Raw genomic sequence first — 25,078 nt, 5'->3', positions numbered from 1 at the left:
TGGAAAGCTGAGCAGTTACACAAACTTTTGTATTATATACTATAAATAATAATATATATGTAAACAATACCTGATCCTGTTCTATGGAGTCATCAGCCTGTAAATAATAAAATACACTAATAAGTCACGTAAGTAACTTCAGATCTAAGTAATGAAAAAAATCTTTGTGACATTAAAATTTCTGTTGCAATTTATCCCATTGTGTCATGGTAGGTACTTAAGGATATCTGAAGTGTGTCTGGTTTAGTTTACAGCACTCTGCATGCTGCTTTATAAATACTAATATGAGTTCAAAAGGAGGATTTGAAGCAACCCTTTTTTTATTATTTTTGCTGAAAAATAATGGATTTGCACAATTTGTAGCAACATTCAGCATTTTCACCTTGGGAGAGGCAAGGAGTAAGAAGTGGGGGGAAAAAGGTATTCTGAGTTTTTTTTTTTGTTTTGCTATTAATTTGTGTTTTCCTTAATGCTTCATTTACATAAATTGATCCATGCTGTGTATGCAGATTATGCCAGAAGCTTGAAGCTCCTGGGCTTTAAAGAGGGAGCTGCTCTCTTTGCCTCAAAAGCAGGAGAAAGTGGGAAGGAGCTTCTGACTGAGCTCAAACAGCCAAAGGAGGAGGTGACACAGGAGTGAGGATTCCATGTTGGGAGGTTGTCTGGCAGACTGGGATTCCACTGGGTGAAAATACATTTTTCTCTTGAATCACTGTAATAACTGATCTGTGTCATTTGGGCAAATGCTGTTAGATGTGTTTAAAGTCAGGATTAAGAACTGTGGTGTTGCTTTTTGTTAAATTTGTCTTCGCTTTCACAAGAGGGGAGAAAAGCTTATGATAAAATTATACAATAGTATTTCCACTTTTTCAAATGTAGTAGGGATAAAATTTAAAAATGTGCTGAAAGGGTTCCATACATGTGTAAAAGTCTGGCCCATTTACTTCTAAAAATTAAATCTTAGTAGAACTTCTATACTGTTGTATTTATATGTAAAAATTATTGAGTCTGTACTGTAAAAATATAAATATATTTAAAAATACAGAGATCACAAAGCACACAGTTCTTTCCTGGAAAATCATGGTTTTTTCAGTCCAATTTCTTGTTTAAAGTTACTGTTATTTTAAATCAATTCACTGTATTGTCATTTCCATAACTGCCTGGGATGGAATCTTTAACAGGTTATCTTACAAATGTTGCTCTCCTAACATTCCAGAAATCCATGAAACATCACTTTTTTCAGTTAAGTAATTGTTACAATCCATTTTATTCTCAATTGTGCACTCTCTGCACACCCTGGGGACTGAATTCCGCCTGTCAGAGGATGGGAGAAGGTTTTACCTCCAGAGCAGCAAGGTCAGGACACTGCTGGTGCTGTCCCCAGTCACTGTTTTGTTACTGAATGTCTGATTAACAAAAGGTGAAAAAAGCATTGTGCAAAGCCAAAACAATGGCTTTTCATGAGATACTTCTCCTGCTAATGTGTCTTATGGTCCACAGACACAAGGATGCCACCAAAAACCTCTTTTCATATTTTTTGCCAGTATTTCAGTACTTGTTTGTGTTATTGTTTCTGATGTCAGATGTGTCTTTTCCATGCTGAGAAATTTTACAGCTGAGGAGTGGATGCTGATGCTACATTGCCCTTGCAAACTGAAGACTGTGGCATTTAGGCTAAAATCCTAAATTCTTCTTTTTCCCTGCTTGTTGGATCTTCTGAAGTTGAGTTTGTTGTCGTGAAAAGAATCCTATAAAATGTCTCTCATTTGAATGTAATTTTTGTGTTGTCTACTTACAGTAACAGTGCATTGGATTCTCCTTTTGTTCAAGGATTTGTGGATATGTATTGAGAACTCCCATCAGCTTTGGGACATCTCCAGCTCCAGAAAACTTTTGGTTCAAATCTTAAATAATATTTGTGATAAAATGGGAAAGGGTACACTGTTCAAGTCATTCTGAGTACAAACTGAAAACGAGAGTTTCATCATTCTAAGCAGAAAAGTAGGAGATATATCTGCAATGTGTTGTTTTTGTTCTTGACACATCTTACATAAATAACCACAAAATACCTTTTGTTCAGTGTATTGTGAACCGTGCTTGTGGTGTTGCTTTAGCTTGAGAAAATGAGTATACAAGGAAATTTGCCTTAAGTATTACACGAGCAACAGAATGAATCAAAATGAGCTGTAATTAGCAGTGGCCTAAATTCTGCCTCACACTGACTACTACAACTCTACTCAGTCCCTACTCAGTCCCTGCTCTTGCTTTTGTAGCAGCCCTTGTGGACAAGGCTCCCACAGAGTTGTGAGCACACCTAAATTTTGTTTTTTTAAAAAACAACATATTGCAAAGGCCTTTTAATACTGAATGTTTCTATAAACTTTTAAGTGTGCAGGTTTCAGGGTACTTTGTGGCATTCCCAACTGGAACCTTCATGAGGAAAATAGAGTGTAATAGTGATTGAAAAGTTTATTTAGATAATACTGCAGTCTCATTACAATAATAAAAATATTTTTAAAATCTCTGTGTGTCTTGATTTAATACAAACCCATCATCTGTTGCTCTGGAATTGAGTGCTGCTTGTGCAACTGTTGTCATTTTGCCTTCTGGACAGGAACAATGCTCAGGGCTGGGTTTAATAGAGGAAGTGATTATCCTTTGTACATCTGAGTCACATTTTCCATATTAGTTCTAATGAAACATTGTGTTTGAGCAGTATTAATTCCCAGGCTTTAGCAGCAAACATAAAATTTGTATGGGTTAAATTAGAGCAGGACACAGTCAGCACATCCTGAGTTTTGAAAAGCACAGAAATAAGTGATGAAAAAAATCCTCTCCCTTTCTGTTCTCACAGCCTAAAAAGTGAACTGAATGAGTTTTTTAAGTAAATATGATTTAAACTCCTTTAAACCCCTTTGAGAATTCCTTCCTCAAAGCATTGTGAATACTACCATTTATAAGCTGTATTTTCTAAGTTTTGCCTTTTGAAGCCTCTGTCTGCAGTGAAGCCATAACTCTGGAACCTGTGTTTGACCATGCTTGGCAATGAGGAAAAGGTAAAATTGTGTTTGCACCTCAATATACAGAGATTCTTTGTGCATTTGTCTTTGAACACCAGCCCTGTATTAATTAGCAGAGCAGAGTATTCAGTAACTGTTTAAGGATTCTTTTGCATAAGACCAGGACCTTTGGGAATAAGAAATTTTTTGGGCATTTAGGTTGTCTAGATGAGAAACTTCTGGTTGAAGAAAACCTTGCAGCACAACTAGTGCTGGTTACTCCTCTCATTGTTTGAGATGAATAATCTTGGCCTTCCATGATCAACAGCAAAAAACAAAAGCGTAAGATGGAGTGCAGGGATGCATAAATTGTCTTCAGTTCAGTGAAGCATCTGGAATTTGTACATTTCTGGAGCTCAGTCAGTCCCACAGACGCTTTCTCTCCAAATCTGTGTGCCCACATTCCACTGGTGGTTGTACAACCTGAGGGAAGCTTACACTGAATATTATCGTGGGACTCTTTTGGCAGAGCTGGATTTTAAAAATGGGCTTATTTTCTTTTCAGTTCCTAATGTGATTTTTTAAAAAAGTCCAAATTATTTCAGTTTTAAGATAATGGATTGTCAGTGGAAAGTCTAGAAAATGGTCTTTCAGCTTAGCTTCAGTAAAGGCTCTAATTAGAGTTTTAATTTGATCACGATGTGCTTCACAATAAAGGCAGCCTGTAAATTAAACATATGGACCAACAGTGTCTAAAATTGTCTAACTTGGGTCACTTTCTGAAGTACTTCTCAAAAAATTCAGTTTAATGGTGTGTGCATGTGCTCATATACACACATACACATAGAACTGATTTGGGGGAATAATTAGGGAAAATGACAACACAAAATACTTGATTGCAGTGTAAAAATGATTACTACTGTACTGCAAATTGTTTATCATTTGCTTTCATTAAAATGCAGTCTGCCAGTTTAGAGACACCACAACCAGAGAGGCATTTATTATACATCAAAAAACCTGGCCTGGAGTGTTGATGTTGAGTGTCTGAGCAAATAATCTGAGAGTTCATTTTTGGTGCAGCTGAGTCTGGAAACAGAAAATGAGGACAATCACAGATTCTTCAATGGGGAATGGATTTGGTTTGGATGATCACTTCCTGCCCAAAATTGTATTCTAAAAGTTCAACTAAAAATTAAATTGTTGGGGAGAAGGAGAATAATAATAGCTTACAAAAGAGTAGGGCTTGGGAGTTTTTTATAATTATTTCTTTCTCAGAATAATTAATCACAACCTTGATATTTATCTGAACCATTCATTAATGAGTTCAGGGTAAAAAAACTTAGAGATCCAAGCAGTGGCAAAAAATTCTTTAATGAGACCAATACTGAGCCACTGATATTTTTGAGCTGGGAATTCTGATAGTAAATTCTTCAGTTTCTACCTAAACACTGAAGGTTAGGAAGGGGAAAGATAAAAAAATGAGGAAAAATGAGGATGAGGAAAAAGTGTTTAAAGGCTCCTGTAGGAATGGGAGAATGGCAAAACAAAAGCAGGAGGTGGGTGCTGCTGAGGGGTTTGCAGATGCTCAAGGCAAAAGAATTTTGCTTCAAAGTGACAGCTTTAATGCAGGGTATTCACAGAGAGGTTCAGCAGAGCTGTGTTCTCACCTCTCCAAAGGCTGGACTACTGAAAGATTGAATTGCAAAGTCAATAGCTGTTCAATTCCCAAGCTGATTCAAATTCTTTTCCAGCTCCACTCCCCCTTGCCCGAGTTACTGGTGTGTTGTCTTTGCTTTGTGTGGCTGGGATCTCACAGTTACCTCACAGGCAAGGTGCATTTTGTGCACTCCCATTGATTCCAGGGGAAAAGAAACACCTTAAAACCCTGAAATTAGTTTTTTAGAAGCAGTCTGGTGGATTTTGACTCGTTGAAGTTTCTTTTCTGTGGAAGGACAGCACAAACTTTGCAGATCTGAATCGTGCCTTCCCTAAGGATGGGCAGAGCTTGGCAGAAAATGCAGTCAAAATTTTGCTGTCCATCTGCTTTCCTCCCTCTCATATTTTGCTCCTTTAACCAAAAGACAAAATCCACCTCTTGAAACATGCCTGGTTTCTGATGAGTCTTGTGTGATTAGTATTTAATTATTCTGTTAGTATTTATTATGTGTAATGAATTAAGCCCTCCTACCAAAGTGCATCCTCACAGCTTAACTGACAATTTAAGTGATTTCCTCCAAATTATGTCAGTAACAAACAGGCTGGAGTTGCATAAACACAGCTTGTTCTACAGAATTGATGATCAGAAGGCTCCCAAGCTCCTGTAACAGAGAACTCTGCCCTGTTCTCTCTTGTTCTCAGCCCATCTGAACAAATTAAGTTGTAATGATTGGGTGTGGGACGACCAACTGAAAGGGGAAATAGTGTAAAGGGTAAAATTTAACATCCAGGTGGAAGTCATAGGCACTCTTTGAGGGATTACAGCTGGCACCTCATCTATCTGAATCCATCTGCTCTGGCAGAACAAAACCAGGAAACATGCAAATGTAGCTGAAATAGCACATCAAGATTTTAGTTAAAGATTTTTTAAAATATAAATTCTAGAATTTCTTTGTATTTAATTTGCTATTAGTGTGGGATATTTTTTGTTGTTTCTTTTTGTTTTGAGATTTAAAATGGCTTTCTAGCTTGGATGTAACAATTTGGAAGAAAAGCGTGGATCTCCAAAGGAGGGAAGCAGCGTATTTAAAATGCAATCACAGAAGGTAAGTGATAAGTTTATTTCAGTCTTGAAAATCTTAGAGAAGCAATTACAATTAGGTGATACTAAGCTTGTTTCTATGCTATTCATTGAAGCTGGTGGTCCCCTTTCAAAGCTTTAAACTTCCCCCTCCACCTTCCTGTTCTGTCCTTCCCTGCCAATGCAGCACCAAAAAGAGGATTTGTTATGATGGGGAGGGAACATCAGCAGATGCTGCAGGGAAAGCCAAAGTTCCTGTCAGACCAAATCCAGCAGGTGGTGAAGGCAAGGCTGTTACTGTTAAATATTCCTCCAATGTGACTTTCTTGGCCCAAGTTGAAGGTTTTCTTTCTGCAAATCAGATCCCCAAGTTGAAGATACTTTTTGTTTTCCATGTCATTGTCACAGCTGCTTCATTTAGCAAAGGGTGGCTGCAGGTCGGGGAGGTTCCCCTGGCAAACTCTGTTTCCAGAGCTTTATTGAGTGATACTGTTGAACATGGGGCAAAACAGATGCCAACAGGTGCTTTTAAAAAAAAGCAGTGTTATTGCTTTTCACCCTGCTGTAGCAAGAGATAATAGAGTTACATTAGACTTGTCTGGCTTTTATTTCACTCGCTGTAACTAATAAAAAGCTACAGGCAACAAATTTCAGTTGCAAAAAAAGGTCATCTTTCTGCTTTTTTTTTTCTTTTGTGTGTGGTCATTTTTTCAAACTGGTTTCATACTTATGGCCCTACTGAGTAAATATTTTTTTTTCTTCCTGCTTTTGGAATCCAACCACAGGCTCGTGAATAATGGTGTAATTTGGTGAGCCTTTGGAAATACTTTTTTCCAGCATTTTCATTGTTCATTGTTTATGAACTTTTATGCACTCATCTCTTTTTACCTTTTTGGTTTCTGTCTCTAATAATGCTTTATATAAGAGGCAAGTTCATCTGGTGTTTTACATAATATCCAGCTATTTCAGAAAGTTTTGAGCTTCTCCAGAGCTCTGTATCTCTTGTCTGGATTTACTGTGTATTTCTTCTGTGTGGCTTCAGCTCCAGTATTTGCTTGTGCTAGGGAAAACCAGCAAGCTTGCTGCTGCAAATGCCATTTTTTCAAGACTAGCTTTTGGTCTTATCTTCCTAAATGAACTTTTTCCTCAGTGGTTTAGTGACCAACCACTTTTCTTTTTGCAGAAGAAAATTGCCCTGGGAGCACGAGGACATTTATTAAAGCAATGGCCTTAATCTTTGAAAGGCAGCTGGGGAATCTCAACAACAAAACCCAAAACAACAAAAATGCCAGCAAACACAAACCCCCACACAAACAAAAAACAACAAAAACAAAAAACAACCCCAAAAAAACCCTCAAAACACAAAAAACATCCAACCAAAGAAACCAACACAAACCCTCCCTCCCCTCAAATATCTGAGTCTTTTATTTCCTATTGTGTTCTGTTTCAATAATTTCTTGCATCTGGAATTCTAACTGGTACCTACAGCAATGGTCAAACTGGATCCCAGTCTCTGGTTGTTCGCACACAATCCCTCCCTAGAGCAGCTGATTGATTTGGGGTACTTGTTGGCTTGTTTCTTAATTGCAGACAGCGCAAAAATTTCATTTCCACAGTCTGAAGATTGATTTTCAAATTGTCAGCATTGATTTTTGGCTTTTTCTATGTTGCACAACTAAATAGGAGCTGGCACATGCAAAATACTGTGCAAACCAGCCCATGCTTCCTAGATTTGGGAAAAAAAGGCAGGCATAGCCATTTTTCCAAGCTGGAAAAAGAAATGGAGCATTTTCTTTCTCCCTTCCCTCTAGAAAAATAGTTCTTGAATCCTTATCAAGCCAAGGAGCCTTTACTTTCTGACTGTTTCTTCCAGTTCTACTCTGTGGTTTACCTCAGCATCTGCTCTCTTTTTCCACTGCAGAGTTCAGCCTGGCTTTGATTAAAAGGCAGATTAATGCAAGGAAAATCAGCCTGGCTAATATGGAAAGAGAGCAGGGAATTTACCAGAGATCACCTGGATGTGATGTTTTCTGGTAGCTGCTTTTTCTCCCAGTAGGACCAAGCCAGTGTGGAGCAAGTTTATTCTTATTTTGTGCCACAACCATCTCATCAAAAAGCCAAGGCACATTCTTCTAATTGAACTGAAATCATCTGTTTATCCTTTCTGACTGCTTTGCAGGCAAATTCCTCAGCCACGAGATTATTTGCAAAGCACATTTTTCTTTTTCCCATTCCTCCACATTTTCATGTTTAATGAACTTTCAAAATGTTTGTGTTTCTGTGAAACTCCAGTGCTTTGAGATAACATCTTAAATTAATTCAGGGACATAAGTCCCAGGAAGAGTGGATGAAGGAGATGGAAAGGGGCTCAGGCTGGAGCAAAGGAGGCTCAGGGGGAATTTCTGGCTCTGCACAAGTCCCTGGCAGGAGGGGACAGCCGGGGGGATTTGGGCTCTGCTCCCAGGGAACAGGGACAGGAGGAGAGGGAACGGCCTCAGGCTGGGCCAGGGGAGGTTTAGATTGGATATTAGGAAAGATTTCCCCACTGAAAGAGTGGTTAAGCACTGGAACAGGCTCCTCAGTGAAGTGGTGGAGTCACCATCCCAGAAAGTGCTCAAAAAATAAATGGATGTGGCACTTGGGGACAATCTGGATTAGTGGGCATGATGGTATTAAGTCAAAAGCTGGATTTATTAATCTTGGATGTATTTTTCCAACTTTAATGATTATATTATTATTTAATTTATTACCATGGTTCCTATTATTTTTATTATAATTACTGTTATCACTATTAGCATTATTATAATTTTAGTATCATTGTTAATTATCATTATTTTGCCCCTTGCTGTGCTCAATACGCTGCCACGAGCGCTTTCCCTTTTCAGCTTAAATTTAAAAAACTCCTGCTCCATCCCCTCAGAGCTTTAACACCCCACTACAGCAGCTTTAAATCGAGTTATTTCACTGAAATCCTGGGAGTTTCCAGCTGCTGCAGGAGAGGGCAGCAGAGATCAGCGAATGGAGAGGGTTGGGAGCAGCCAAACCACCCCAGTCAAAGGGGCCGGGGTTTTTTAAAATTTTTTCCTTTTATTTTCAGTCCTGAAGGATTGGCAGCTCCCAGGCAGTAGGAGCCATCTCAGATATGGATTTTAGCATCAGCTGTAAATAGCTACAGGAAAGGAAAGCAGGGCATTGAGAGATTCCAGGTTTCTTATACAAGTAGGAGCTCAAGTTGTCATTAAACACGAGCTCACACCTCACTTGAAATCTGTTCTGATTTGACAAAAAGGAAATGCTTGAAAATGCATTAAATAACCGTGATTTAAAGCTTTATTTTGCATCTACTTCTGGAAAGGCGAGGTTTGCTTCAGAACTTGGTTGTGGTCAAGTCTGGTTCAGTTTCTTTTTGTGCTGAGGGATTGTCTCTTAATTATTGAGAGCCAAGGGGAGATTCACTCCCTAGAAAGTGCTGGGAGCAGATCTAATACACACACAGGAATTGCAAAGAGTGTCCTGAGCTGGAGCAGCAGAAGGAAAACTGTTTGTGCATTAACCTGGGAGCCAGAGGCTGCTGGTGCCAACAATCCCCAGTGAATTGCTGGCAGCATTCCTGGGTGCCAGCAGAGAGCACAGCACCTTTGTGTGTAGGAAGGGGAAAGGATCAGTGAAAAGTTATCGCAGGGAAAGTTCTTTCTGGTGGGTTTCAAAGGTATTAACCCTCAGCACCTGCTGGTGTGGGTGTTTGTGGTCAGCAGCAAGTTGTTGTCTGTGAATTTTATATGATTTTAGTATATTTAAGTAAACTAAAAAGTACTGGCAACACAACCGGGCAGAGGCACTGGTGTAGTGGCCAACAGATTTTCTGGAATAATCTTTTATTATTGTCATTAAAACTTTGAACTCTTGCATGAGGAACTAAACTGTCCCTTCATCTCCACAGCATCCCCTCTGAGGGGTACCAATCTGAGTGATTTCTCTTTCAATGTGCACCTGCCATGGTGCTTAAATTTCTGCTTGAGATAATTCTGAGCCCGGGGCAGTTTTAGCTCAGCAGGAAGCAACCTCTGCATTTGCAGCTGGAAAACAAACACAGCAGTGGGTTTCATTTTTTGGCAGGAGCATCAGATGTCTGTAACTAGTGACAGGAGTCCGGGGTGGTGGCAGCTGTTGAGGCCCAGCTCTGCAAAGGACATGGTTTTGTTCAAGCCCTGTGTGTGTGTCCCTGAGGAGAGCAGGCACGGGGAGCTTTCCTGCTGTGCTGCCACCAAAGCCTCTCCCTTGCTGCACCCAGTTCTTTATGGTCAGAAATGGCAGGAAAACAAGGAGAACATTGGATCTGACACTGACAGGACCCTCCCCTTCACCCTGACAGCTCCTCCAAGGGCTGAGGCCCTGGCACAGGTTGCCCAAAAAGCATCCCCACATCCCATGGGCTTGGGGGCTGCTTTGGCTCAGCTCTTGTGCTTGTTCTCCCAGGAGTTTGGGGTGAGATGCCCTGAGTTCTGAGTGTTCTTGACTCCCTCACTTGCAGGTTTAGCCCAGAGCCAGCTCAGACCCACAGCACCTGCAGAGGATCCATTGCTCACATAAATGTGAGGATGCAATGCCAGGGGAGCTCCCTCCCAGACCAGTTCTGGGCTCAGTAATGCAGTTTTTGCTTAGCTCTCCTCTCATAAAGGAAATTAATTTCCCTCTCCCAGTATTGAAGCTGGGCCATTGCTGGCCAGGCTGCTGCAGAGCCCCTGGTCTGTGCTCACAGGTCTGGGGTTTTGTCATTTAGCCTCACGTGAATCAGGAATATCTGCTCTAAAAGCCTCCATTGCCATTTCTTTTTAAAATACCTATTTCTAATAGCTTCTTGCTCCCTGGGTGAGAACTTCTAGAGGTGCCTTTTGGCAGATTTATTCCCAGGTAAGTAAAAATGCCACGACTGCTGGAAGGGCCAGAAGGCCCATGGGAACAAGCAGCCTGACTTTTGACCTTAATAAAGTAGGAATATGTTTCAAAGTAACTAAATGTAACTTTTAGAGCACTACCCCTCTGTATATCAAGTGTTGATGTGACTTCTAAAGTACAAAATCACATTTGATGAGAAAAAAGGGAAAAATACCCAAATTATTTTGTTTCAAATAATCACTTGTTACAGAGATGTTTAACTATACAACTGTTAAAAGCATTTAAAAGCACATCAACAAAGTGAGTTGCTGATAAATTTATCCCTTTGCCATAAGGAATGTTCAGGAAAAACATGCCAAAGCAATTTTTATCTGCACATATATAGGAATAACTAATTGGTAGGAAAGGCCCATGAGCATGGACTGGAGCATTTTCCCAGGACAGCTCTTGGCACAACAGGCAGCTCTGATGGGCACCACTTCTGGGGGGACTTTAACAATATTCCTGGAGAGGAAAAGAGACTTTGGAATCTTTGCAAGAATATTTATCTGTCAGTCTAAAGCTTCTTAGCCAGTTCACAGAGGGTGAGAAGGTGATTGAAGGTATCAGCCAACCTTGTCTCTATTTAAAGCAGGTGTCATTTCCCAGGAACACAAACCAAACCCAATTTATGGAGCAGGGACTGAGCACTGCTGTGCTCCAAGAGCTGCTGTCATCTTTGGGGAAGTGCCAAAATGAGCAGGACTGGAGCAAAGGACAGTGACAACCTTAATTTTGTGCATCTCAGAAATGTTTGTAATTGGGAAGAGCAGGGGAACCGCAGCAGGAGGATTTTAGATTGCAGCACTTCATGCACCAAGAGTAAGGAATTGTGTGATTTCAGTTTTAACCACCTTGTACTGCTGACATTTGGTCCCAAATGCCTTTCAAAGTCCAGTTTGTTGCTACTAATTTTATTTATTTTTTTTTACCCACTGGTTTCGTATTTATAGGAGGAACTGGTTTTCTGCTGGCAAATCTTCTCCAGCCTTTTCCTCTTTCAGTCTCTTATAGATGAAAACATGTTTTCACAGAGGAATGACAACACTGAAAGGCTCAGTTCCCTCCAAAATCTTCCCTCCTTTTCACATCTCTGTAGGATTTGCCAGCTCTTCTCTCAAGTTCCAAGCTGCTTACGTATGTAACTTTTGAAGACAGTTCTCTTGTCAGTGTCAGAGGGTTTTATGGTGGTAATTATCTCAGAATGAATACTTTGTTGGGATTAAAGGTTTCAATTAATGCCCTTTTGGGTTGTTTTTTTGTTTCATTGGGTTTTTCTTAAAGTTTCTGTGTGCAGATCATAGGCTGCTGTTTAATTTCATCTTCCAAACTTTTAATTATTTAACGTTTTGCCCTTTTTCCTTTGACTAAAATGTTACAGGTTCCCTGTGGGAGTCCAGTTGAGGATTCAGTAATAAAACCTGAGTGAGTTAATTGCTTTGGCTCTGTCCCATCCTATTGTCTGCCCTCTGACTTAAAAACAGCTGAAATCCTTAAAATGACATAGCTGGTGGGAACAGTGGCATTCACATGAGGTGAATAATCTCCAAGAGAGCTTTTCAAATTCACTGTGAGGCACCTTCAGGATGTAACTGAGCAGTGCTTTTCTGAAGCCAATTGTGCACCAGCTGAGGGTCTGCCCAAAGATTCCTCATGTACCACGCCTTCCCTAAACTCATTCAAGTTATTCAAAGAGAATCAAATGACAGTGGATGTAAAAAAAAAATAAGGAAAAAAAAAAATGAGCAAAGTGAAGTCATATTTGTTTTGAGATTTTGTAGAAAAGGGTTGGATTCTTTTCTGCAACATTGGCAGGCTGTGATTCAGCTCTGGCAGGAATTATTCAGAGGAAAGATGGATTCTGTATGAGAAAGAAAGAAAGAAAGAGCGAAAGTACACATAATTCCCAGGGAGTCTGGACAGTCTGTGCAATTATACTGATTTCTGACATCTCTGGACAGTGGGAGAGGATAAAAATGAAGTCCATATTTAATATACATGAATTCCTGAGGTGGAAAAGCCAGCCTGTCTCCCAAGGTGCCACAAGATCCCACGTCTGCTCCTCTGTTTCTGGTCAGCTCTCAGAAACCCTCCCCAGATTTAGAGTTTCATTTAAAATTACAACTTCTGCTAAAAGTCCATGTGCTGCCTCTCCAATATTCCCAATATTCCTCTCCAGGAATTGGCCATCCTGAGGTGGAGCTGAGGATTTTTCTGTTGGCCAGAGCCAGGTGGGAGCAGCTCTGGCCCTTGTGCAGGGTGATCCCAACAGCATCTTCCACTGCCAGGGGCACCCAGATCCCAAATTTCTGCTCCCACATGGTGTGGGCACAGTGGATGTAGCCCTGCCCCTTTCACTGCCATTCCCTCTGCTTACACATTTAATCACTGCCCATTGTGGTCCTTCCAGTGCTGTCTGGCTCAACTTTGGCTGAAAAACCACACAAAATTCACCAAAACATAAGCAGCAAAATTATTTTTCAGTAAAAACTTTCAGGTGTGTGGGTCAGTGGGGCCTGAGGAGTTTTTTGGTGCATATGGTTTTGAATCAGGTTCAGATTTGCTGTTCAGGGATTAAAAATCCCTCTCAAACCTTTGAGAAGTCTGTTTAAATGCAGACAGTTAAATTCTGTTCATCCTCACTAATTCAGGCATGCACAAATGCACAACAGGTTAGTGACTTTTAATATTGATTAAATACAAATGCTGCATTTAGTAAAACACCTTGTTCTAAACTGGACCTGGATTCCTCTATAAAGTTCCATTTTTCTCTGTTTTTGGAATTGAATTCATACCAAAAAAAATCGTGGAGTAGAACATACTACAATTGGATGATCTTTATAGAAGCAAGTTTACTGGGGATTGTTGCTCTGATAACTTTCCTCTGGCAGTGTTTTGAGCCCAAATTTAAAATCTAGGTTGTTCCAAGCCTGATCCAACCTGGCCTTGGGCACTTCCAGGGATGGGGCAGCCACAGCTTCTCTGGGCACCTGTGCCAGGGCCTGCCCACCCTCACAGGGAAGAATTTTTTTCTTAATATCTAATCTAAACCTACTCCCTTTCAGTCTGAAGCCATTTCCCCTTGTTCTGTCACTACACACTCCTGTAAAAAATCCCCCTCCATCTTTCCTGTTGCTGTCCTTTAGCATCTGATTCCAAAAAGAGATTTTGCAGCTACAAGAGTTGTGTCTCCGATGGTGGATGAGGATGTCAGAGGCAATTCAGCAGCCTGGAGGTCCCTGTGAGCCCCTGGCCCCAGTGAATACTGACCACCAAGCTGTTAAATCTCTGAACAAAATTTGCTTTGCCATTGCATCCAGCACCTTTTTTTTCTCCAGGCTGTTGCAGGATGAATTCCCGTTGTCTCAGCAATGGTTCCCTCCGGAATCCCTCCCTCCTGACTCTCTCTGTAGCTGGCTTGGTGAGCCAGGTCGCAGCCCTGCTGTGCCTCTGCTGACTCAGAAGCTCACAGGAGACCTTTGCAAAGCCAGGCTGTGCTCCTGCAGTGGGGCACCGGGTCCCCTGACCCTGGGCCAGCAGGTGAAGGTTGGGAGCACGAGGCATTAGCCAATACCTCTCTCATCATGCCCAGAAAAGCTTCTCTGAAGTGGTTTATTCCCACTCCAGATGGGATGCAGCCAGAAAGGGAGTGCTAGCTCGGAGGAATCCACGGTGTACACTTAATAAAAAGAAGCTTTCAAGAGAGGAATGTGTGAGCTAAGGCAGTCCTGGAGCAGCAGTAACTCGTGCTCTGACAGGTTCTGTGCCGTTCTGTGTCTGGGGCCCATTGCCTGCCCCTGCTTGTCCCTGCTGATTGTCTCCTGCCAAATGAGTGTTCAGCTCTGAGTGGTCAAGAGGTTCAGCACTGGAGGGAACAGCTGCCAGGCTGGCAGGGAATTGTTTCCCCAGGTGTACAGGGAGAGAAGCACCACTGTGATCACCTCTCCTAGCACAAGGTCATTGGGTGTCCAAGCTCCCATTGCATACTGCACAAGCAGAGAATAGAAAATAGAACAGAAATAAGACACATTTCAAATAATGACAACAACCAAAACCATCAGAGCTTGTTATATTGTCCTTGCCTCTTGAATTAAAAATTTCTAAGGGAGATTTTGGAATCTATACCAGAGAAGTTTTGTTTCTTAAAGAAACCGGGGTACACTTTTACTGGGAGCAGCACAGATTGATTGTCCAAGGGCAGAAGGTTGAGGGACTGGCATCTCATGGTCTCTTACACTCTAGTTTTATGTCTGAAAACTACATTTTCACTGCCTGTATAAATGACTTTCTCTAGTTTATCTAAAGAGATGCTTTCAGTCAGGATCCAGGTATCCCAACCTGCTCAGCCATAAACTCCTCCACACAGATCACACATCAGAGCCATGAGAAACTTTTGTTAAGGGGGAAAAAGCGTTCTCCTGAGCTTCTGGAAAGTTCAGGGGGTGTAAAATATTTCCTGCTTCAATGAACATTTGAAAATCAAGTGTTTCATTACAATGGTCATTTGGAAGATGGAGCTGGCAGCTCTTGCTTTGGGGGAAAAAGGATTGTGACAGTAATGAAATAACAGTAAAAGTGTGAGATAGCTGACTGTTCATAAAGACATAATTCCCTCTCAAACTGAACTTTAATTCAGGGTCAGCAGACTTCCTGAAGAAAATATTAAGGCACAAATGAAAATATTCCTAGAGAAGGCTTGATTTTGGGGTCAGAAGGAGTACAGGGGAGAGAGGGAGAAGGATTTCTCAGCACTCCAGGGCAGGGCAGGTTGGAAGGGACCCCAGGAGAGCTCTGGTCCAGCCTTCTGCTCTGGGAGGGTCGGCTCTGGGATCCCACTGGGTTGTGCAGGGCTTCCTGTGGTCTGGTCTTGGAAAACTCAAAGGATGGAGGCTCACAGCCCCTTGGGCAGCCTGACCTCACCAGGGAGAGATTTCTATCAGGTCCTTGACTCTAGATACTGGAAACCAAGAGAAAATGTGACCAGTGGTGGCCTTTGAGACAATTCTCTTCCTGTGAAGAGGCAGGGATGTACAGCTTTGGGGGGCAGAATTTGTCACTTGCTCTGTTTTGGGAGAGCATTTATCCATCCTGTCCTGATGGAGCTGTTCCATATCTCTAGGAAAGATCTTGGCTGGGCACTTTTAGGAAGCCAGCAGACAGGAATTGTGGCTGGTGTGGCCCCCACTGCCTGCCCTGCATGGGGGAACACAGGACAGGTTTCCTATTTGCTGTATTTCCTATTTCCTATTCATTGCAAAGATGCAGCCAAGGACAGAAACTGCACTCGGGTTTCATCTTTAATCACTGAAAATTGCTGAAAAGCAGCAAAATGATGGTCTGGAGGGGGAGCCTTAAGAGCTCAAGTGTTTGGCACACAGGATGTTCCAACACCACTCTTCACACACTCCAGTTTCAGCATCTGTTTAACCATGGCTGACCAAAGCCAAGAACTCTGAATATTGTATAATCACATCTCAAGTTGATACCTGCTAAAGCAGGTGTGTATTATTAATGCTGGATGTCTGGAAGCAGTTTCAGCTCTGTTGATGAGCCCTCAGGGTTTTTTTTCTTTTTTTCTTTCTTTATTTATGCTTCTCTTAGAATATGCTTAACTGATTGTATACAAATATCGATGTTTATTTGTCTGTGGGAATGTAGGAGGTAGGAATTTGGGGTTTATTTCCTTGTTGATGCTGACCTCTTTGGGGGATTTGGAAGTAGTATGTAGGTATCCAAAATAATATTAGCTTTTCAGTACCTACCAGTCATTAGGTTAGACTTCATGGCTATTTAATAAATTCCCTGAGGAGAAGGTATTTTTAATATAAATTGTCACAATGTGATGGTTTATTTAATTTTTTTTTCTATGCATGCTACATACTGATTTTAATTGTTGTTTACACAAAATTTCATTCAAAGTCTGTTGAAATATTTACAAGGGTAATAGCTGCATTTATGATTGATTTTTATCTGTGAATTTTGACCAGCTTGGAATGGAGACCGTTGTTTTAAAACCTGTTTCTCATATCCAATGGTATTGTAAAGGGAAATTTTTAATTTTAAGGCACTGAAGGGAATAACAGCAGGCTTTAAAACTGTGTACCAAACTGAGTGGTCTGTGCAGTTACTGTGGATGAGACTCTCATATGACTGGAGGTTGCAAGACTGGATTCAGAGTAAATACTTTACTTAGTGGGAGAATATTCTGAGTTCTTTGAAACGTAACTCAAGACATCCTAAAGTATATTTATAATTTACTGGAAATATTTACTGTTCCAAACTTCTTTTTCTTTCTCTATTGCTAATATTTCATGTATACTTATTCTAGCTTGCAATAACCCAGTGTATAACAGATATTTTCCATTTCCTTTGAACACTTTCATGTTAAGTAACCAGAGCTTAGAATATATTCTCTAAGGAAATCCTTGGCTTGTGGCCAAGGAGGCTTTGGGGACACTTGTTTGATCCCCATCACTGTTGGTTCTGTCAGGTGAAGTCACAGAATCCCAAAATGATTTGGGTTGGGAGGGACATTAAAGCCCACCCAGTGCCAGCCCAGCCATGGCAGGGACACCTCAAACTTTCACAGATGTTCCCATCCCCAATGTCCAGCCTGGCCTTGGGCACTGCCAGGGACCCAGGGGCAGCCCCAGCTGCTCTGGGCACCTGTGCCAGGGCCTGCCCACCCTCACAGGGAACAATTCCTTCCAATGTCCCACCTATCCCACTCCTGTTTCAGTTTAAAACCAACTCCTCTTGTCCTCTCTCTCCATCCTTTGTCCAAAGTCCCTCTCCAGCTCTCCTGGAGCCCCCTTGGGCACTGGAAGGGGCTCCAAGGTCTTCCCCAAAACATATTAGCTCTTGATGCTTGGTTTCCTGAAAAAACTCTTGAGAAACTCATTCCCTACAGAACCACTTTGGGACACAGCTCTGAGCTATTGACTTCTTTGATAATATTTAAATTTCTACCTAAAGGTTGAGAGTTCTTGAGAGAGCTGGTTAAGAACCAACCCTGCAGTGCTGGGCCCATCCATGGATGCAAACACATGAGCCCAGCCAGCATTTTTGTGTCTGTGCCTGTGATTAATGGACTTGGGATATTTCTGCTCTAGACTGGACTGAACCTGGGCTGACATCTGATTCAGAGCAGCTTGGTGTGGGGCAGAAGGCACAGAATCAGACCCTCTACCTTCATCTACCTCACAGCAGCTTCCAGAGATTTATTTTATTTTGATTGTGATGGTGAAAACAGATTCACTGAGATTGCAGTTTGAGATCTTATCAGGCAAACCTTAGTGAAAAGCACATTTTGCATTCAAGCTATGAATGCCTGAAAACAGAGGCTTATAAGGACATTGCTGAGAAGGTTTGGCATTGCAGCAGGGCTGATACCAGCAGGGTTGGTTAAAATGATCTTGCTTTTAAGGTAAGGATTTGTATTTGGTTTTACACAGTAATGCCTTGAAAAAAAAGAGAGGGAAAACATTACTTACGACGAGCCATAAAAATGCTTTAAAAATGCTATTAAGATTTAAGGCATAATGCAGATCCTATAAATCTGCTCTGCATTCTTTCACTAGGAATGACTGACTTTTATGAAAACTAGGGACTGTAAATCAAGAACCTAAATAAAGGGGGATTTTGACATGTAAATATAGATTATACATTAGCTGAGCCCAGACTTGACTGCCTCCTGGTTCCAGGGGGGCCACACAAAGCAGGCATTTATTCTCCTGAGCAGCACTTTCACCTTGTAAAAGCTGCTAGGCAAAAATATAGTTTATCATTCCTCTGGGGAGGAACTTTTTTTTTTTTCCTAGTGATTTGGGAAGGGGATTTGCTCTCTCTTTTGCTCAGCCCTGATTTTCTGCCTCCCTGCTCACTCATTTCTTGCTTAGGGCTGTGTGTGTGTGTTTTGAGGAGATGGCAGTGCTTCTGAAAACAGTCCTGGGGTTCTCTGAACACAGATGTTGAATAGAAGGTTAAACTCAACTGGAAGGATAAACTCAACTGGAAGGATAAACCCAGCTGGAAGAATAAACCCAGCTGGAAGGATAAGCTCCACACACACACCCTTTCTCAGAGTACACAGGTGGAGTTTGCTCTTTCTGAAGCTGTTTTAAGCAGCAGCTTCCACTCTAAACCATCTTTTAAAATGCCAAGCGCCTTCCACCACCTTATCACAAACTCACTCGACCATTTCCATCTCTGGCCTCACCCCAATCATTTTCTGTGCCAGTGTCCAGCTGTAACTCACCTGTCAGGATCGTGCTCAGGGAACTCTCCCCTGCCCCTGCAGCTCCTTATCAGGGCAGCCCTGGCACAGCAGCCAGCCTGACTGAACCTTATCTGCCTCAGGCTTCTGTATTTAAACAAGGAGGGCTCTTTGTGGCTGAGCTAATATCGAGCATAGCTTGACTGGGAGCCTGGCTTTTAAAGAAAGGGCATCTATCACTTTTATGTGGCATTTCAAAGCAGAAGGCATTTAATAACACTGAGAGACAAAGGAGGGGTTCTGTCTTAATTCACAACCAGCCAGCTAATGATTAACTTCTCTTAATAGGTTTACATAGAAAAAAACCCAGCAAGCCCAGTGCCATGGCATGGCTCAGAGTAGTGTGGAGGAGTTTGCTGCTCTGTCTAAAGTGATGTGAAACCTGTGTGCAGCAGGTGGGCACCTCAAAAAATGCATGCAAGTAACACTCAACAGCCTTTAAAAGAGGAGGAGGAGAGTTGGGGTTGAGGTTAGGGCAGCAGGGAGCCCCCAGCCTGCAGGAGAGAGCAGTGGGTGCAGACCAGGACTGAAAAGAAGGTGTAGGCTGAAAGAGAGGAAGTTTAGATTAGATATTAGGAGGAAATTTCTTCCTGTGAGGGTCCTGAGGTCCTGGCACAGGGTGTCCAGAGAAGCTGTGGCTGTCCCTGGATCCCTGGCAGTGCCCAAGGCTGGGTTGGACAGGGCTTGGAGCAGCCTGGGACAGGGGAAGATGTCCCTGCCCTGGCAGGGCTGGCACTGGATGGGCTTTCAGGTCCCTTCCATCCCAAACCCAATCTGTGTTTGAGAGGGACCTGCTGAATCTGTTCCCCCCTCAGATTGAGAGAGAGAAATAAGCTTCTCATCCTCACTCCTCCTCCAGTGGAAAAATGCTTTCATATGTCCAGTTTCTTATTCTGAGATCACAATGCAAATTAAGCAGAAAAAGGCATTTTGATTTGCCAGTGCATTTGCAGAGAGCTGGAAACCTCTAGTCTGATTTCTCTTGAGGGTGTTCTCAAGAATAATTATTTATAAATGAGTTTATTGTGATAAAAAGTCTTTTTATGAACTGTGAGCAGCTCTAACTTTGTATGTGCAGAATGAAAATCTGGATCTGATAGAGATCCAGGTGGGGATCTACAGGGTGTTTCCCTGGGCACCTTCTGAGATGTGTCTGCACCTCAAGAGCCTTGCCTGGGTCACTCAAAGGGCAGACTGGACACACTTTTCATGGGCTTTCCACAAGGTGCAGCCCCTGGAGCTGCAGCTTCTCCTTACATTTTGGCCTGAAGCTCTTGAGAGGTGTGTGAACTCCTGTGAACCCTGACTGCACTCAGGACGTGGGGCTCTGATTATTAAACACTTTTTCAATGTCTGTAGCAGCTTTCACCTCAGGACACTCGAGTGCTCTCATGATTAACTGCTCACTCCACACTCTGTCCCTGTAGGAAACACCTGGGAAAGCCATGTCAGCTCTGAACACCCTTTCCCAACAGGAGAACGTGGTGGAGAGGGACCTGCTCTGAAATCCCAGTTAAAGCAGCTCTGCCTTCCTGTGCTGCAGTTTGACTGGCCCTTGTCTGTAGCATCATCTAAAACAAATACAGATGCCATAAATAAATACAGCACAACAAATCTGCCTGATGATTCTGCAGTGAGATGAAGGGCAGTCACAGGTTCAGGCTGTAATAATAGTGCATAAATTTGGTGTATAATTCAAAAACCTTCTTTCCAGCGTTTCCTTCTCCCATTACAGGATTTTGGAGGGGAAGATTAAACCAGTTCTGTCTCTCTGTTTTATACATATTTTTATTACTTTATTAGACTTATTGTGCTTGAATCAAAGAAGGTTTCTCATGCAGAAACAGGCACTAAAGAGGGAGCTCTGCCCCAGTGTCAGGGTCACAGTGGTCAGGTAGGTGCTGTGGATAACCCATGTTCAATTACTTCCACTGAACTGAGAGCCAGCAGTGGGTGCAGAGCCTGTCTGAGCTCCCTTGCCTTGTTTTGGGGATCCCCTGCAACACAGAGAAGGCTTTGCCAACCTTTTGAACACCTTTGTGTCAGTCTGCCCTCCATACACATGTTTATAGGGAATTTGGTTTATTTTCCTTTTTTCTTTATTGTTTGTTTGTTTTTCAGTTGCATCTGTCCTACACCCCCCATACTCCAGGTGAGTTTGCTGTCTGTGTAACTGGATTTTGTCTTTGAGTATATTTGAAAGCAACTGTCAACTCCAATCCTGAAGTCTTCTACCTCCTTTCAGTCTTTCAGACTCAGCTAAGCCTAAAACCACAGATCTGCCCTGCCAGCTTTCCTGCATGGCTGGGGTTTTACAGCAATATCACCCCTAGGTGTGACTGCCAATTCCTAAAACCCCCGAAGCTGGGGGTGGAAAGGGCTGTCAGGTCAGCAGTTCCATTTCCCTGCCAGGCTGGGACGTGCCACAGGTGTTTCTGTGCCAGTGGTGGGTGCCATTCCTCGCTGCATTTTGAGCCTCAGAACGAACCCTGCTGGTTCTGAGCACAGCACAGACTGCCCAGCTCTTCCCAAAGCTGGGACATCATGGTTGGAAACGTGAGCTCCTGTGATCATCCATGTGATCAGCACGGGATGAGCTGGGCTGCTCACACAGGGCAGGGTTTCTATTGCTGGTGACATTCAGACACTGAACCTGCTTGCTGTGATAACTTAATTCTGCCCTTGCTTGTGTTTGAATCAGGGAGGATTTTCATTCTGTTCATTCACAGTTAAGTGTGTTCTTCCCCTCCTTAACAGTTCAGCACTGTGCAAATCACTGGGGTCTTTCATACAATACCTTTTGCAAAAGACATCTCAAGCTATTCATTAGTAGGTAAGTTATCATAACATTTTTCTTCCACTAGTAGAATTAGGGTTATTAGGGTATTTTTTTTATTTTTTTTTTTCTTTCAAGCAAAAATGAAATTCTTTTACTGTTTACTCTTAATATGTCTGACACAAAGAAAACAGAATTAAAGCAAATAGTAACTCAACTTTTACCACAACATGAGATCCTGTTTGCTCTCTGCAGATCAACTGTTGACATTAACTGGCAGATATGCCACTTCTATGCCAGGGTTTCATTCTTGGAACGTGAGATCAGTCTGGCTCTGTGAAAACAAACACTAAGGAAAACATTCTCATTAAAGTGCTCAGCTCATAAAGGCCCAGTGCTCAGAAACCTGGGCAGCTGCTGCCACCCCACCGAGGCTGGCTCAGCTCTCAGCTCTCCAGGCTGAGTTTTTGCAGGTAACCAGCCTGGTCCCGTTCCTGTTTGGAGTTACAGGACTCAGTTTCCCCCCAGCACTGTGTTTGGAATGCCCTCTTTTACCCATACTGCAAGTGTCAGTTCTGGGACTATTTTTCAGCTGTTTCCATGTCATGAATAGCCTGGCACTTCCTTGGTTTGTTTTGTTACAAAGCTGGAGGTTTTTCTAGGTTTTTCTAGAGTTGTTTCCTTCTCTTTTTGAGCTTCCCCAAGCCCAGAAATGACCCCACAGTGAGGTCCAGCCTCCTCTGTGCCTACTGTTCCTCCCCAGAATCTTATTCAGAAGTTAAACGTGGCAAGGGCTGTCCTTGCCTGGTGCTCAGAAGATATTGGGAGATAAGAAGCATGGCACAAGAAATATGAAGAAAAATGAGAGGGTAATCCTCTTCCCTGGAGTTACAATTAAAGCTGAATAAGGAGTTGAAAGGCAGAGAAATTAATTTTGTTTCAGGTGGAACTCCTTTTGGAGGGAAGTGTTGAAATGAGAGAGTTTTGGCATTAAGGAAGTTTTTATGCTCAACTAAGTGGTAGCTGAAAAATTGCTTTAAATAATTTCAGTAAAACTAGTGAGCAGGGAAATTAATTTCCTTTCAAAATGATGTGGTGGAAAGGCAAAGCCTTGGGTTACAGCTCAGACAAAAAGAAAAAGTAAATGCTTCCCATTAAATTCCTTGTGCCTGTCATACTTCTGCAGGCATCTCTGAGATTTACAGTGCAGATTCTGTGGTTTGAAGTGCCAGCTCACCTTGCCTGACCTCCCACAGAACACAGGTCTGGGAGTCTGACCCTGTAATTCCTGCATCAGGCACCTCTCTGTTTGAGCTGTAACATGTCCCTGAGATATCCATCAGCTCCTGGCTGGGAGGCTGCAAGCAAAGGAAATCCATCACATCCTTAGGTAGCTGTGTTTAAATCACTGAGATAAGCCTGCACATCCAAGGCTTTCCCTGAAGACAAGACAGCAGCAAGAATTTGCTGAGGAGGCCAGAGCCTGTGGGAGGGTGAGAGGCTGCAGATGCTGCCAGTATTCTCCTGAAGCTGGGAAATGGGGAAAGTGTGAACTGTTGCTCTAATTCCAATGAAAGAGAAGTGCAGCATCCTTCTGCAGAGGACTTAGTGGGAAATGTATCATTCAGGAAGCTAAAGGGCTTTGAAAAAACAGTGAGATTTGGCTTATTAATTATCTGGCTTTCAATGACGATGTTATTTGAGTGACCAGGCAGTAATGCTACAGAGAAAGCAAATTAAAACCGCTCTGGGAAAAGAGAAAGGATTCTACCTATGAAAACAATTCAATTTGGTTTTGTACTATCTGAGTATTGGTCATCTTTTTCTGTCCCAAAAACTTATTTTGAAAGTATTTCACTTAAAGGTTTAGCGTTTGAGAGCCAAATCTGGTGTCTATACCAAAGACTTCAATGAAATTTAAGCCAAACTAAAAAAGAACAAAGTTGTCTGAGGTGACATTGCATGGAATTTATTTCAAGCTAACAGTTTCCAAATGATGTTACTCTCTAGTAGTGACAAACAGAAACCCACATTTTAGTTTTGTTGCCCTTTATAGCTGTATAACCACAGTCAGAGTTTCTCAGATCTGAACATGAACTTCCATCTGGGACACTTACATTAGTATTAGAGAATATATTTTCTCTTATTATTTAAGTAATACAGGTTTTTACCAAAATTTGAACATAGAAGCCGACTTATGAGCCATCCAATGGCTCTGTATGTTTTTTTATATAGATATTTTGATATATTTTAACATATTGAAGCAGTTTATTGTATTTTCTGCCCTCATATATATATATAGATAGATAGATATAGATATAGATATATAGATATATAGATATATCTATATCTTTACTGCAAATCTCTAATGGTCCTACATTTTTTCTTCATTCCTTTTCCATCTCCCACTTTCTTCCATACAGATCTGCTGCTCCTAGCTCAACATTTCTCCATTTCAATCCAAAATTTCATTAACTGGGATGCAGAGCAAAGTAGAATGTGCTGTTTAAGGGCAATTATTTCAAATGCAGTTGATCTGTGCTTTGTAGGTGAAAATACATTTTCCAGACTTCGAAATAAGGGGCTAGGACAGTGTATCTTATTAAAACACCTACCATGCCTGAGGTAAAAAGAAATGCAAATATAAGAAAGATGAAAGCTGTCTGAGTACCTGTGGCATGAAGACCAAGTTATCCAGGGAGAAAAGATGAATGAGAAAGATTGGAAAATTGTGTTATTCATTAATCTATCAACATGCATTCTTTTTTTGAATTCATTAAGAAAAATTAAGCAGGAAACCATCTGAGGAGACACAAAATACTAAAATACGTAAGAACTTTTTGCCTTTCAGATCAATCATGTAATTAATGAAATATATTTAGTTAGCAGGCTAATTTCAGGAATATGGACTAGACTCATTAGTCAGTGGTAGCTGCCTTGACCAATCCATTGTGACTGGAAGGATTTTGTCTGCTTTGAGCCACTCTTCTGTAACTTCTATTATCACCACTACAATAGTGGGAATCATAAAAACCAGGGAACTTAGGGCTCCCATGCATAACACATCAGTGCATTTAAAGTCCTCATTCTGAGGTCCCAATGCTGCTTAGAATTAACCCAACTGGAAGGGAATCACACTGAATTTCTGCACAGAATAGCAGGAATGTGCTCTACAGAGCATTTGGCTACAAAGATGTTCGCTTCAAGGCATCTATTGTACCAGAAATATAAAGACTTTCCTTTTTTTCCTAGCAGGCAAGCAGGAAAAAATTGTGCAGATTGCTGTCCTGTGGAAACTGTAGAGGATTTCTGAAGGTCAGGAGCACCCTGGTTCCTCTATGGTTACCTGGGCTCTC

At 41.8% G+C, this 25,078-nt stretch overlaps 1 protein-coding gene and 1 long non-coding RNA gene across 11 annotated transcripts in view; both read left to right on the top strand.

The window, feature by feature from the left end:
* The window catches only part of WDR11 (WD repeat domain 11), a 34,770-nt gene extending 32,246 nt beyond the window's left edge, over positions 1–2,524 (top strand). For all 10 annotated transcript variants that reach the window (XM_086901214.1, XM_086901207.1, XM_086901206.1 and 7 more), the window contains exon 29: positions 483–2,524. In XM_086901214.1, the coding sequence (XP_086757340.1) occupies positions 483–640 (158 nt within the window). In that variant the 3' untranslated portion in view covers positions 641–2,524. The remainder of the gene's footprint in view (positions 1–482) is intronic.
* A 2,966-nt stretch (positions 2,525–5,490) lies between these two features.
* The window catches only part of LOC111930998 (uncharacterized), a 38,878-nt gene continuing 19,290 nt past the window's right edge, over positions 5,491–25,078 (top strand). The window contains exon 1 of the long non-coding RNA XR_015290220.1: positions 5,491–5,761. This is a non-coding gene — a long non-coding RNA (uncharacterized LOC111930998). The remainder of the gene's footprint in view (positions 5,762–25,078) is intronic.

Source organism: Cyanistes caeruleus, chromosome 8 (assembly GCF_971803275.1).
Source record: "Cyanistes caeruleus chromosome 8, bCyaCae1.hap1.1, whole genome shotgun sequence".
In the NCBI taxonomy this organism is placed as follows: Eukaryota; Metazoa; Chordata; class Aves; order Passeriformes; family Paridae; genus Cyanistes; species Cyanistes caeruleus.
Note: the sequence above shows the minus strand (reverse complement) of the source record. Positions and strands in the feature narration are given on the sequence as shown.